This window comes from Indicator indicator, chromosome 4 (assembly GCF_027791375.1).
Source record: "Indicator indicator isolate 239-I01 chromosome 4, UM_Iind_1.1, whole genome shotgun sequence".
Lineage (NCBI taxonomy): Eukaryota > Metazoa > Chordata > Aves > Piciformes > Indicatoridae > Indicator > Indicator indicator.
The window spans coordinates 29,981,566-29,995,586 of NC_072013.1; the positions used below are offsets into that span (position 1 = coordinate 29,981,566).

Here is a 14,021-nt window from a genome sequence, read left to right on the forward strand (position 1 = left end):
TTCCCTAGACCCTTCACAGCTTTGTTGATCTCTCTGGAACAGTGTGGAGGGGCTTCTCCAGGTACTGAATGGAGGCTGTGGCACAAGCCTCCTTGCAACAACCTCCTCAGCTGCACGAAGATCTCTTTCACCGATCTGGGTAGAGCAGGCTTCTGAGCCTGTCATAAATATCCTCAAGGTCAAGCACTACCCTGGCGTGCACCTCTGGATCCTCCACCCAGTGTTGGAGCAGGTTCAGTGGCAGAGCCAATTCATAGGCTGGTGGTAGGCTTATCTCTTCAGGCGCATTGTCATTGCCAATAATGAAGTGATCGAGCTGTCCCCTCCTCAGGCAGGAGCGCAGGTAACACATGATGTCCTCCAGCCGAAGCATGAAATCCCTCCTGCACCAGCCTGACAAGGGTGTGGTGGTCAGGAGGTGCATCACAAGTCGTAAAGATGGGAGTGAAAAAGTCTGTTCTCACCACAATGTGCGTGAAGATGTGTAGGCATTTCAGGTGGTAGCTGCCTTGTGGCACCTGCCTGGCAATATGCTGGAAGAACTTCACCTCTGCCACGGCACTGCTCGCTAACCACGTTGTGCTTGTGGGACAGGTGGCTACCTCTCTGCTGCGGCTGCACAGGTAGATGTCCAAGTCACATTGCTGCAGCCCAAACATCAGTTCAATGAGGAAGGTTCTCCCGAGGCCATCTGTCAGCTGCAGCATGCAGCAGCGTAGGGAGGGCAGCATCTTCACATGGTAGCGACGCATCTTAGGCCTCACCCCCCAGACAGACATCACAAACTCCTGGAACCAGGCGACTGTCTTGTGCACATCGAGGTAGGAGCCAGTGCAGAGCACGCTGAGGAAGTGTTCCCGCCAATGCCTCCTCTGCCTCTTGTCAGGATGGTGGAGGAAGCACAGCGTGGTGTCTGCCGCTTCTTCTGTTGCGCAGGTGCACTTTAGTTGCACTCGCACCTGGAAAGTTCTCTTCGGCCTCTCCTCCGTGATGCTCTCTTTCAAGCGGAAGGAGTGGCCACGACCGGGTTTCAGTGGCACCAGCAGGCAGTAGACAGCATCATCCCCGTGATGACTCCAACCTTCATAGGTGCTGTCTACTCCAATGGGTGCCTGAATCACTGGGAAATAAGTAGCAGAGGAGAGCTCTTGGTAGACCTGGATGTGTTTCCCCACCAGCTCCTTCATCTTCCAGCTGCTGTAGGCCAGCATCTGCACTGACTAGTCAATGTGCTTCGGAAAAATCGTGTCTGGATCCCCCCTCCTAATATCGATGTCTTCTCTATCACTTTCTTTGTCCTCTGGTTCCTGTGATGGTTTGAAACTGTCTTTTTAATTTTTCCTTGCAAAGTTCAGAACAGAGAAAGTGAAAGAATGTAAATAAGTCACTATTGGGTGTAAGAGAGCAAAATAACGATTGTTCTAAACACTTCCATTGGATAGATAGAAATGTTTAAGAACTATTACCCAAAACAAAGTAGGCATTCGGCACATTCTGCGTTCGGCAGTGGGGGCAGTTGCTGGGCTGTCTGGCTGCTGTTTTCTTCTTCTCTTCTGGCTGAAGATAACACGTACTGACCTTGGCAGCTAAGTTAACAACTTTCTGCTTAACTAACTCTGCTTCTCTGTCCAGGAGGGTCTGGGGGGGAAGCTCCTGGGAGAGGGAGGCCCCTTTGAGAGGGTCCCCTTGGGGGAAGCAAAGGGAGATCGATTGTGCTTTTTCTGTTGATTGTATATATTTGTGAATGTTGTGAATTTTGTATATTTGTATATATTCATTGCATTTCATTGTAGATTTTAGACTCTGCTTGTAAATACAGCTTTTCATTTGCTTCCAGACTGGGCTAGCCTGGTTATTGTTGGTGGGGGGGAATTTCAGCTCACACCGACACACTTTTTTTTTTTTGGCGCTCCAACTCGGGGCTCGATTGCTTGTGATTTATTTCTGCTCAGATTAGGAAGCAAAATGAAGCTGTTTTGGATTTTGAGTAATTTTATTTCATCTATTATCAGTGTGATTGTTTACAGATGGGCCATTTCCTGCATGATAGACAAGATTGTGAGATATGTGGCATATAAGTCGTTTCTTTGGGTTAAGAACAAGTTACTGAATGTTGGTGAATTCTGTTGTGGTCTTATTGGGCTAAGAAGCTATGGTAACTCAACTATGGATCTGCTAGCAGACACATATGAGTTTGTTACTCCTCTTACAACTACAGAGGGTCTTTGTAACCAGTGGTACCCTAGATATCTTGTACTAGCCTTAATCTTAATTTGTTGCTTCTTGGAATAATCATATGGCTACTGATAGCACTGTGTCAAGAAAGACATAAGGCTACTTGCTCTTCCAACTCTGCTGTGAATGTGAAAACCAAGCCAGTAAATTTGGTGGCCACTGTAACCAGAAAGCGTAAAGGAGATGCAGATGCTGCAGGAGATGGTGCAGATGGAGATGAGGGTCCTTCTACTCAGGGTCCCTCTCTTAAGAAAGATCCTTCTGATGAGGAAGAGAGGGTTAGCCTTAAAACTCTGGTAGACCTCTTGAGACCCCACATGGATGATGGAGATGTAGGTCAGGATGTAGACCCTGGTAGATTAGCAACTGCTGGTAGTGCCTCTGAACTCAAAGAAATTCAACGGAGGATTAAAATAGGATTATGGGGACAGCGACCTCAGGATGATGATGATGATGATGATGAGGATGACATACAGTCAGCTAATGCACCCAGACAGGAAATTAGACATGTGAGGAAGGATTACATCAGAGGAGATAATGAGCCAGTCCTGTCTTGGCTAGCCAGGTGTTTTGATATGGGAGCCCCAGCATTGGTGGTAGGTGACAAGTCAGCCTCTCAGTTGGGGATGCTCTCAAAGGATACAGGCATAGACAGGCACCTAGGCAAGTGCATTGGTAAAGTTTCTCTGTGGGCACGCCTCCTACTGGCAGTCTCGCTGAGGTACCCCAGCAGAGATGATTTACCATGGAACCCTAAGCCTTGGACCACAATAGCTGAGGGAATCAAGCGTCTGAGAGAGTTTGCTGTGAGAGAAGTAATGTATGGAGATCATAAGACTCTGAATCCTGATGAAATTCCTGTTGGAACAGGCCTTGCCAAAAAGCTCATTAAGCTTGCTCCTCCTAATTATGCTACTATTCTGGCAAGCAGGATTGTGGCAAGAAATTATGGTGGAGCACCTCCTACTGTTGGCCATTTCACTGACCAAATGAGGCAGTTGGAGGATAGTCTTGCACGTACTTCTTTGGTTTCAGCCATTGAAACTTTGTCTGGAGAAATGAAGAATTGCATGAAAGAGCTGAAGGAGGAACTTAAAACCTCCATATCCAACTTGATGAAGGGGGATGATTCTAATTCCTCTTCCTCCAGATGGATACAAGTTTCAGCTGTCAGAAACAGACGTGCTCCAAGAAGGCCATTCCAGAATAGGTCAAACCAAAACAGACAGCAGAGGCAATCACGTGGCAGTATCTGGATAACTCTGCGTGATCAGTTTGGTGAGAACATGAACAGATGGGATGGTCAACCAACTTCTGATCTTTTCAAGAGGTTACGGGAGCTGCAGAGGGGCAGATCCCGAGGTAGCAATACCAGGAGGGTAGCTGTCGCTTCCTCAGTTTCCCAGAACAACTCTGATAGCTCCAACAGTGATCCTAATTCTGGTGCTGGACATTGTGCCGGCTGTACATGTGGAGGTAATCCCCACCATTAGGGGTGCCCTGCCTTCCGCCAGGGGGAGGTAAGGGATAATGGAGATAACAGAATCTATTGGGATGTGTACATCCAGTGGCCTGGCACTTCAAAATTTCAGAAGTACAGGGCCTTGGTTGACACAGGAGCTCAGTGCACCATAATACCATCAAATTATCAAGGGGGAGAATCTATAACTATTCAGGGAGTCACTGGTGGATCTCAAGAGTTGTTTAAGATAGAGGTTGATATAAGTTTAACTGGGAAGCAGTGGAAGAAACATACTATTGTAACAGGTCCTAATGCACCTTGTATTTTGGGAATTGACTTTCTGAGAGAAGGGCGTTTTAAAGACCCTAAGGGTTACAAATGGGCTTTTGGAATAGCAACTGTAGAAACTGATGGAGGAAAATTGAAGTTGTCCATCAGACCTGAGCTTTCAGATGAATCTGCAGTTGTGGGACAACATGAGATAGAGGATGTAAAGCTGCCGGTTGCTTCTCAAACTGTGCATCACAGACAATACAGAACCAACCGTGACTCTTTGGTGCCCATTCAAAACTTGATTCGTCAGTTGGAGAGTCAGAAGGTCATCAGCAAAACTCATTCACCTTTCAACAGTCCAATCTGGCCTGTGAGAAAGCAGAATGGAGAGTGGCGTCTGACAGTTGATTTCCGTGCCTTGAATGAAGTAACTCCACCCATGAGTGCAGCTGTACCAGACATGATGGAACTCCAATATGAGCTGGAATCCAAGCAGGCCAAATGGTATGCTACCATAGACATTGCTAATGCTTTCTTCTCTATTCCCATAGCAGAGGAATGCAGGCCTCAGTTTGCTTTCACCTGGAGAGGCATTCAGTACACATTCAATCGTTTGCCCCAGGGGTGGATTCACAGTTCAACCATCTGCCATGCAGTGATCCATGATGCTTTGGAGAAAGGTGGAGCTCCAGAACACATTCAGTTCATCGATGACATCATCGTCTGGGGTGAGACTGCTGAAGAAGTCTTCGAGAAAGGTAACAAAATCATTGACATTCTCTTGCAAGCTGGTTTCGCTATCAAGCGAGACAAGGTGAAAGGACCTGCCAGAGAAATCCAGTTTCTGGGAGTGCGGTGGCAAGATGGTCGCCGTCACATCCCAATGGATGTGATAAACAGAGTCTCCACCATGGCAAATCCCATCAACAAGAAAGAAACTCTGCGTTTCTTAGGCATAGTGGGATTTTGGAGACTGCACATTCCTGGATACAGTCAGATTGTGAAACCTCTATATGATGTGACTCGAAAGAGAAACAGTTTCCAATGGGGTCCTGAGCAACAAGCAGCCTTTGACCAGATCAAGCGAGAGGTAGTCCAAGCAATGGGTCTGGGACCTGTCCGAACTGGTCCAGACATTAAGAACATTCTGTACACAGCAGCGAGTGACAATGGTCCAACCTGGTGCTTATGGCAAAGAGCTCCAGGGGAGACACGAGGACGTCCTCTTGGTTTCTGGGGTCGTGGCTACAGAGGCTCAGAGGCAAACTACACTCCAACAGAGAAAGAGATTTTAGCTGCTTATGAAGGAGTGAAAGCTGCTTCTGAAGTGATTGGAACTGAGTCACAACTTCTTCTAGCTCCTAGATTGCCAGTTCTGAATTGGATGTTCAAAGGCAAAGGTTCTTCACCACATCATGCAACAGATGCTACCTGGTCTAAGTGGATGGCTCTGATAACACAGCGAGCTCGAATGGGAAATCTCGAAAGGCCTGGTTTGGTGGAGGTGATCACAAACTGGCCAGAAGGCACAAGCTGTGCTAAACCTCCAGAGGAGAGAGTAGCTCGTGCTGAGGAAGCTCCTCCTTACAGTGATCTGTCTGATGATGAAAAGAGATATGCTTTGTTCACAGACGGTTCCTGTCGTCTTGTTGGGAACAAGCGGAGGTGGAAATCTGCAGTGTGGAGTCCAACGCGCAGAGTTGCAGAAGCGAGAGATGGAGAAGGAGAATCCAGTCAATTTGCAGAGGTAAAAGCTGTCCAGCTAGCTCTTAACATAGCTGAACGTGAGAGATGGCCAAAGCTTTATCTCTACACCGACTCGTGGATGGTAGCCAATGCCTTGTGGGGTTGGCTGAAAGACTGGAAGAAGAATGGCTGGCAGAGGAAAGGAAAGCCTATCTGGGCTGCAGATCTGTGGCAAGACATTGCTGCTCGCATCGACAGAATCCCAGTGAAAGTGAGACACATCGATGCTCACATTCCTAAGAGCAAAGCTACTGAGGAACAACAACACAACCATCAGGCAGATCTAGCTGCAAGAGTTTCCCAGGTGGACACAAACTCTGATCCTGATCCTGATCTTGACTGGAAACACCGAGGTGAGCTGTTCTTAGCTCGGTGGGCCCATGACTCGTCAGGACATCAAGGCAGAGATGCAACCTACCGATGGGCTCGTGACAGATCCATTGACATTTCCATGGATGCTATCACACAAGTCATCCATGACTGTGACATTTGTGCTGCTATTAAGCAGGCAAAGCGGATCAAGCCCTTGTGGTACGGTGACCGATGGTCCAAGTACAAGTATGGTGAAGCCTGGCAGATTGACTACATCACTCTACCTCGTTCTCGATCTGGTAAGCAGTATGTGCTGACTATGGTAGAGGCGAGCACTGGATGGCTGGAAACTTATCCAGTTCCTCATGCAACTGCACGTAACACCATTCTTGGTCTGGAGAGACAAATCCTGTGGAGACATGGAACTCCAGAGAGGATTGAGTCAGACAACGGAACTCACTTCAAGAACAATCTTGTAAAAAACTGGGCCAAAGAGCACGGCATCGAGTGGATATTCCACATTCCCTACTATGCACCAGCTGCAGGGAAGATCGAACGCTACAACGGTTTGCTGAAAACCACTCTCAAAGCCATGGGGGGTGGATCTTTGAAAAACTGGGAGAAACATTTAGCACAAGCAACCTGGTTGGTGAATAGTAGAGGTTCAGTGAATCGAGCTGGACCTGCCCAATCAGATTTGTTGCGAAAGGAAGAAGGTGATAGAGTTCCTGTTATCAGAGAAAAGAATCTGTTAGGCAAAACTGTTTGGGTATTTTCTCCTTCAGGAGAGGCCAAACCTGTCCGAGGGGTGGTTTCTGCTGAAGGTCCTGGTCACACCTATTGGGTGATGCAAGAAAATGGTGAAATTCAGTGTATTCCACAAAGAAATCTAACTTTGGCTGAGAGAGGTTAAATTCAGAGTGTTGCGCAGATACAGCATCGCGCCCAAGAGGAGAGTTCATGAGATCTACGGTGCACGAACCCTGAGAGCCCTGAGTCACCTGAGAGTCCCTGTTCCTTTCTTCGCTCCATCTGCGAGGAAACAAATTGTTTGCTGTTTTTCCTGTGATTTGACTCTTTTGAATCATCTACATCTGAAATAGCCGGAATGGACTATGGTCTTTATTCACCTAGTGTTGTAGATATTATTTTAGATTAGATAAATGATAGTAGCAGCCAATGGAATTGTTTAGAAGGGGTGGACTGTGATGGTTTGAAACTGTCTTTTTAATTTTTCCTTGCAAAGTTCAGAACAGAGAAAGTGAAAGAATGTAAATAAGTCACTATTGGGTGTAAGAAAGCAAAATAACGATTGTTCTAAACACTTCCATTGGATAGATAGAAATGTTTAAGAACTATTACCCAAAACAAAGTAGGCATTCTGCACATTCTGCGTTCGGCAGTGGGGGCAGTTGCTGGGCTGTCTGGCTGCTGTTTCTTCTTCTCTTCTGGCTGAAGATAACACACTGACCTTGGCAGCTAAGTTAACAACTTTCTGCTTAACTAACTCTGCTTCTCTGTCCAGGGGGGTCTGGGGGGGAAGCTCCTGGGAGAGGGAGGCCCCTTTGAGAGGGTCCCCTTGGGGGAAGCAAAGGGAGATTGATTGTGCTTTTTCTGTTGATTGTATATATTTGTGAATGTTGTGAATTTTGTATATTTGTATATATTCATTGCATTTCATTGTAGATTTTAGACTCTGCTTGTAAATACAGCTTTTCATTTGCTTCCAGACTGGGCTAGCCTGGTTATTGTTGGTGGGGGGGAATTTCAGCTCACACCGACACAGTTCCTCTTCCTCCTCCTGCTCCTCTTCTTCCTCATCACTCATTATCACTATGTCAGTGCTCATGGCTTGTTGTCTCCCACTCACAGCTGTATGAATGATGTGTCTAGAAAGTCGTGTCCCTCTGAGTCATGGAGAAACATGTGGCCACCAGAGGAGCTGGGCAGGCACCCTCTGAAGCCACCAGCTCAGGCTGGCCGGCAAGGCACTCTGGGCTGAGTAAGAACACACCACTTAACTCGGGCACTGACGCCCTGCGCCACTGCAGTTGTACAAAAGTTCCTCTGTTCTCGAGGAAGGATTTCTCCAGAGAACTGGCAGTGCACAGCAACCTCCATGCCAGGCTGATAGCTGCGCTGCCAGCATGGCATTGATCTCTTCACTCGAGTCAGTATCCGACGGCAGCTGCACCAGGGCTGGCCCGGCCCGCCCCGAAGCGGAGGGGAGGGGCAGATCCCAAAAAACGACAGATTCCCGAGGCCGCTCCGCAGAGGAGGCCGCCGGGAGCGAGCAGCTCTCGGGCTAAGCCGCTGAGGAGCCCCGAGAGGGGGCAGAGCAAGGGCAAGAGATTGAAAGGCAGCAGCCTGTAACGGAAGCTTCATCTCAGTCGTTGGGGGCCCGCTGCGGAGCCGCGCCTCCATGAAGGCACACAGGCGTGGGACCGAGGAAGATACAGCTCCCTCACGCCTGTCTTCGACCGCTTAGGAAAAGCCAAGTGATCGCTAAAAACTGCTCTGCTTTCCTTGCCTAAAGCAAATCAGGAGGAAGAGAGGCTGCTTGTGGAGTCTGCTCGCAACAACCAGCTGAGCCTGATTAGGGTTCTGGCTTCAGAAACCATATGGAAAAAAAAATGTGACCGAATTGCTCACTGCAAATGATCATGCACCTTCCATAGCTGAGCTTGAGGAGCTGGGCCTTTATCCTGCTGAGCAGGAACTTGATGCCCTGAAGATGCAAATCCTGGTTCATAATGCCCATAATGATGGGCATGGTCCTCAGGCAAACAGAAGGAGATCTGAGGAATAGCTTATGAGAGTATGTCCCTTCCCTACCAATGTTAGCTGGCCCATTAGAAGCTGTAACCTCTCCTCACTAGGTCTGTGTCTTGTCCTCAGGTTGTCTCTGATGGCTGAGTATGAGGTGCTAATAATGACAGAAGATTAGTCTGGAAGGGAAAGGGTTAATACATTAACCCATCCATGCACCTGTTTCCAGACCTCACTGAACTTGTGGTAGAACGTCACAGGATGATATTCTGATTGTTGCTCTCTCTGGGAACTACACCAGTCTTCAGTGCAATCAGAATGCACTCATCATTTCTCTATCTTTCCCTCACCCCCATTTCAGCTACTGCACAAATATTTTTTTTTTAATTCAGTTCCCAAAGGCTAGGAAATACCTGCACATACCATGTGTGATTGAAGAGCTGATAGAGTTAGCTTATGGGAAAAGTGCTCGCAGCATAGACCTGTATGTTGGGACCTAATGGCACCATAAAAATGAAAATATAACTTGCTTTTTGGAAGCCAAATATCTTTCATTCCCCATTACTGTCTTGACTCCAAAGACTGCTGCTTAAATCTCACCCCAAGAGATGGCATTGTTTCCTTTGGTGCTGGCATTGGTGCTTGTGGCCATGGGTGTGCTCATGGTGCCTTCACCTGACCTGTGGATGTGTGGTGGTGTACATGCTGGTGGTGAGCTGGTGCCTGTCTGTGACAGATCTCTGTTCCTGCTGTGCAGCTGCAATAGGAGATTGCTTCCAAAGAGACGTGTCCCAAGGGTTGATGAGGGTGTGGAGATTCCAAGTGGGCAAGCTCCCCTGCTGATAGAACACCCCTGTTCATGGCTTGTGTGCCCACTTCTGTGGTAGCAGCTGCCTGGGAAATCTTTGGGACAATCAGATTATCCATCCAAACGCAGTGAAGACATGAGTTTCTGTACCCATGGGACAGAACCCAGGGGTTGGAAAGGACCTCTGGACATCATCTAGTCCAGCGCCCTGCCAGAACAGGTTCACCTAGAGCAGGTTGCACAGGATGGTGTTCAGGCAGAATCTGAAAGACTCCAGAGATGGAGACTCCACCACCTCTCTGGGCAGCCTAGTCCAGTGCTCTACCATGCTCAATATAAAGAAATTCCTTCTCTTGCTGTGATGGAATTTCCAATGGTCAAGTTTGTGTCCATCACCTCTTGTCTTGTTGCTGGGCACCACTGAAGAAAAGACTGGTCCCATCCTCCTGACACTCATCCTTTATGTGCATTTAGGTGCATTGATAAGATCCCCCTCAGTGTTCTCTAGGCTAAAAAGCCCCAAGTCCCTCAGCCTTTCTTCATAAGACAGATATTCTAGCCTCCTAATCATCTTTGCAGCAAATTGCTGTACCCTCTCAAGCCGTTCCCTGTCCTTCTTGTACTGGGGAGCTCAGAAATGGACCCAGTACTCCAGATGAAGCCCCACCAGGGTGGAGCAGAGGATGAGGAAAACTTGCCTTGACCTGAGTGCCACACTCTTCTTAATGCACCCCAGGATGCCATTGGCCTTCTTGGCCACAAGGGCACATTGCTGACTCATGGTCATGCTGTTGTCCACCAGGACTCCAAGGTCTGTTCTTACAGAGCTGCTTTGCAGCAGGTCAGCCCCCAACCTGTGCTGATACATGGGGTTGTTCCTCCCTTGGGACAGGACTCTACCCTTGCCCTTGTGGAACTTCATGAGGTTCCCCTCTGCCTAACTCTCCAGCCTGTTCAGGTCACACTGGATGGATGGCAGCACAGCCTGACAGAGTGCCAGCCACCCTGTCCAGTTTTGTGTCATCAGCAGACTTGCTGAGGGTCCACTCTATCCCTTCATCCAGGTTGTTGATGAATCTATTGAACAGAACTGGAGCCAGTACCGACCCCTGGTGAACGACCGACTTGTTATGGACCTCCACATAGACTCTGTGCCACTGACAACAAATCTCTGAGCTCTGTCCTTCAGCAGGTTCTCAATGCACTCCATTGCCCATCCATCTAACCCACACTTCCTGAGTTTGCCCATGAGGATACTGTGGGGGATGGTGTCAAAAGCCTTGCAGAAGACAAGATAGACAATAGCCACTGCTCTCCCATCATCTGTGCATCCAGTGATGCCTTCATAGAAGACTATTAGATCAGTCAGACATGACTTCCCCTTGGAAGTCTGATAACCCTCTTTTCCTCCACATGCTTTGATATGATGCCCAGAATGAGGAATCATCTTGACAGCAAAGAAGTACTTTGGTTCTTCTCAAGAAGGAATCTCCAACTGCTAATCCCTTACACACTTGCCTGGTGGCAGTGGTTTTAATGTGGATGGGTGGGTGAATGGTTTAGCTTAGCCTGCTTGACTTTTCCTGGATCCCGTTTGTTATTCCTGTGCTCTCGACTTCTCCAATCCCAGACTATCATTATATCAGCATCCTGGACTCTCTCCCACCTCCCTGAAACTCTCCCACTCTCTGGCATCATAGAAAAGACCAATACCAGGGTTGTTTAGATCAAGAAAGAAGCAGATGGATGATGATTCCACAGAGTCATTGCTGCTTTGCAAAAGAGCGATACAGGTGTGTGAAGATGTTGCAGTTGAACCATGTTGCAGGTGAAGGCAAGAGAAAGGTGTAAAAAGCCAGTGTAAACAAGCATTCAGGGTGCCTCAATTTGAATGGGACCCCTCATGCACATGAATAAAGAACTCCTCTTACAGTTCTATGTCTTGCCTCCTGTCTTCTCTCCTGGGTGGTCATGGGCCAGTGTATGAAAATGGTTCCTAACACTTCCCATGGTGGGTGAGCAGTCAGCACCCTCTGCCCGCATTCCCAACAAGGGGATGCACAGACACTCTCAAGTGCACCTTTTGTTCAAATACAGCCATTTGTTGTCAACTTTACAGGGATAAAGCTCCCAGAAGGAATGGGCTCTCTGGAAGGAGGGCAGGGAGCTGGGGCTGTACAGGTGCTAACATAAGCCTCCTTGGAATGACCTCCTGAGCTGCATGAAGATCTGTTTCACTGGAGAGATCCGTAGGAGAGCAGCTGAACAGGAAGATATCTGAGTCACCTTGCTGCACTCTAAATATCATCTCAACAAAGAATGTTCTCCCAAGGGTGTTTGTCAGCTGCAGCTTGTAGGGGTTTCTGGAGGGCAGCATCATCATTCTGAAGTGACACATCTCAGGCAGGACCCCAGGCTGATGTTATGACATTCTGTAACCAGTGACTCTCTGTCAGTTTAGGTTACAGAGCATTTAACTTTTGTACAATTGCAGTAGCAACTCCAATGCCTAGTCAGCCTGGCATACAGGAACCACTGGCTCCTGGCAGGCCTCTATGCTTCCCTGGCATTTCCCTGTGAAAGGAAAACCACAGGAAACCTCCTGTACTCTGAGATATGTCTCTCTGCTGCTGGCCCAACCAGTTAAGAAGCAGCTGCTCTCAGCGGTTGGCTGAGAAATATGACTCATCCTGTTTCTACAAACACTTTTCCAGTAAATCTTTATACTTTGCAGGGTTAGTGGAGCTCCTTACCTTCAGTCATAATTTTCTTCTTTTCCTCTGATGTCAAACAGATTTTTGTGTGAAAGGACAACCTGCACATGACAGAGTGAAGCCATCTGCCAGTTCTTGTTTACACAAATTCTTCAAAAATAATCTGAGTCTCTGCTTTTTCTTGTAGTTTCAGACTCAAGTTGGGTGGAAATGTTGATCTGCTTGAGGGAAGAACAGCTCTACAGAGAGATCTGAACAGGTTGTATTGATGGGCTGAGTCCAGCTTTCTGAGTTTCAACAAGACCAGATGCCAGGTCACAACAATCCCATACAACTCTATAGGGTTAGGGAAGAGTGGCTGGAAAACTGTCTCACAGAACAGGACCTGGTGGTGTTGGCCAACTGGCTGACTGTGAGCCAGCAATGTGCCCAGGTGGCTGAGAAGGCCAACAGCATTCTGGCTTATATCAGAAATAGAGTGGGTAGCAGGACTAGGGAAATAGTTGTCCTTCGTACTGGTGAGGCCACACCTTGATTACTGTGTTCAGTTTTGGGCCCCTCACTATAAGGAGAACATTGAGGTGCTGGCATATGTCCAGACAAGGGCAATGAAGCTGGTGAGGGGACTAGACAACAGATTTTATAAGGAGTGGCTGAAGGAACTAGGATTGTATGGCCTGGAGAAAAGGGTGGCTCAGGAAAGACCTTATCACTCACCACAACTATCTGAGAGGTGGTTGTAGAGAGGTGGGGGTCAGTCTGTTCTCCCAAGTATCAAGCAATAGAAGAAGAAGAAACAGCCTCTGATTGTGCCAGGAGAGGGTTAGGATTGGATATTAGGAACTATTTCTTCACCAAAATGGTTGTCAAGCTTTGGAACAGGCTGCCCAGGGAAGTGGTTGAATCACCATGCATGGAGGTATTTAAAAGATGTAGATGTGGTGTTGAGGGACATGATTTAGTGGTGGACTTGGCAGTGTTAAGTTAATGGTTGAAGTCAATGATCTTAGAGGGTTTTCCAACCTAAATGATTCTGTTTTTATGATTCTGCAAAGCTGTTGGTGTAATTGGTAATCTAATAATTAACAATCCATCTAATTGTGCACCCAGCAACACTGTAATGTTCTCTGTTGGGTAAACTGCACAAGAAGTGTTGGCAAAACAACCTATCCAGGCCTGGTACATATCAGCCTGCAGCTTTTGCCTCTATATCCAAAGTTTTGCTGCATGCTGTTATGGTCATGCAGGGCCGAATGTCGTTGCCCTGCACTGCAAGCAGACAAGTAAAGCCCAGGAAAACAGCCCAGCTGCATTTCCCTGAAGCTACCTCTGAACACAGGGCATGAGGAGGTTTCTGAGGTCATCTAGTCCTGCCCTGAAGTCCAGTTCTCAAAGTTAGGAGGAGGCAGAGGAGGGAAAACAGTGTTTTTCCAAGCACACTCCCTTGTGGGCCCTTTTCAGACCATCCTCACCTAGAGCTCTTGATCAGGAGATGGCCACCTGCCAGCTCCTCACATTGTGATCCACTGTTCCTGGGAACTGAACAAGGCAGAGTTTCACAAACAAGAGGAAATCCCTAAGCAGCATGGAGCCCAGCATGTGGAAAGTTCTTGTGAGGGGGTTGGGTTTGTTTGGCCTATTTTCACAACTTCCTCATGAATGTATTTGGCAGCTTGCTGTCCCTGCCAGCACAGCATTGCAG

At 47.8% G+C, this 14,021-nt stretch overlaps 1 protein-coding gene across 1 annotated transcript in view; it reads right to left on the reverse strand.

Annotated features, from left to right (window-relative positions):
• LOC128981738 (uncharacterized) overlaps nt 1-1,211 on the reverse strand; it is a 4,637-nt gene extending 3,426 nt beyond the window's left edge. Inside the window, exon 1 of the mRNA XM_054400674.1 lies at nt 465-1,211. Within this exon, the coding sequence (XP_054256649.1) occupies nt 465-1,211 (747 nt within the window). The remainder of the gene's footprint in view (nt 1-464) is intronic.
• Nucleotides 1,212-14,021: the final 12,810 nt, after the last annotated feature.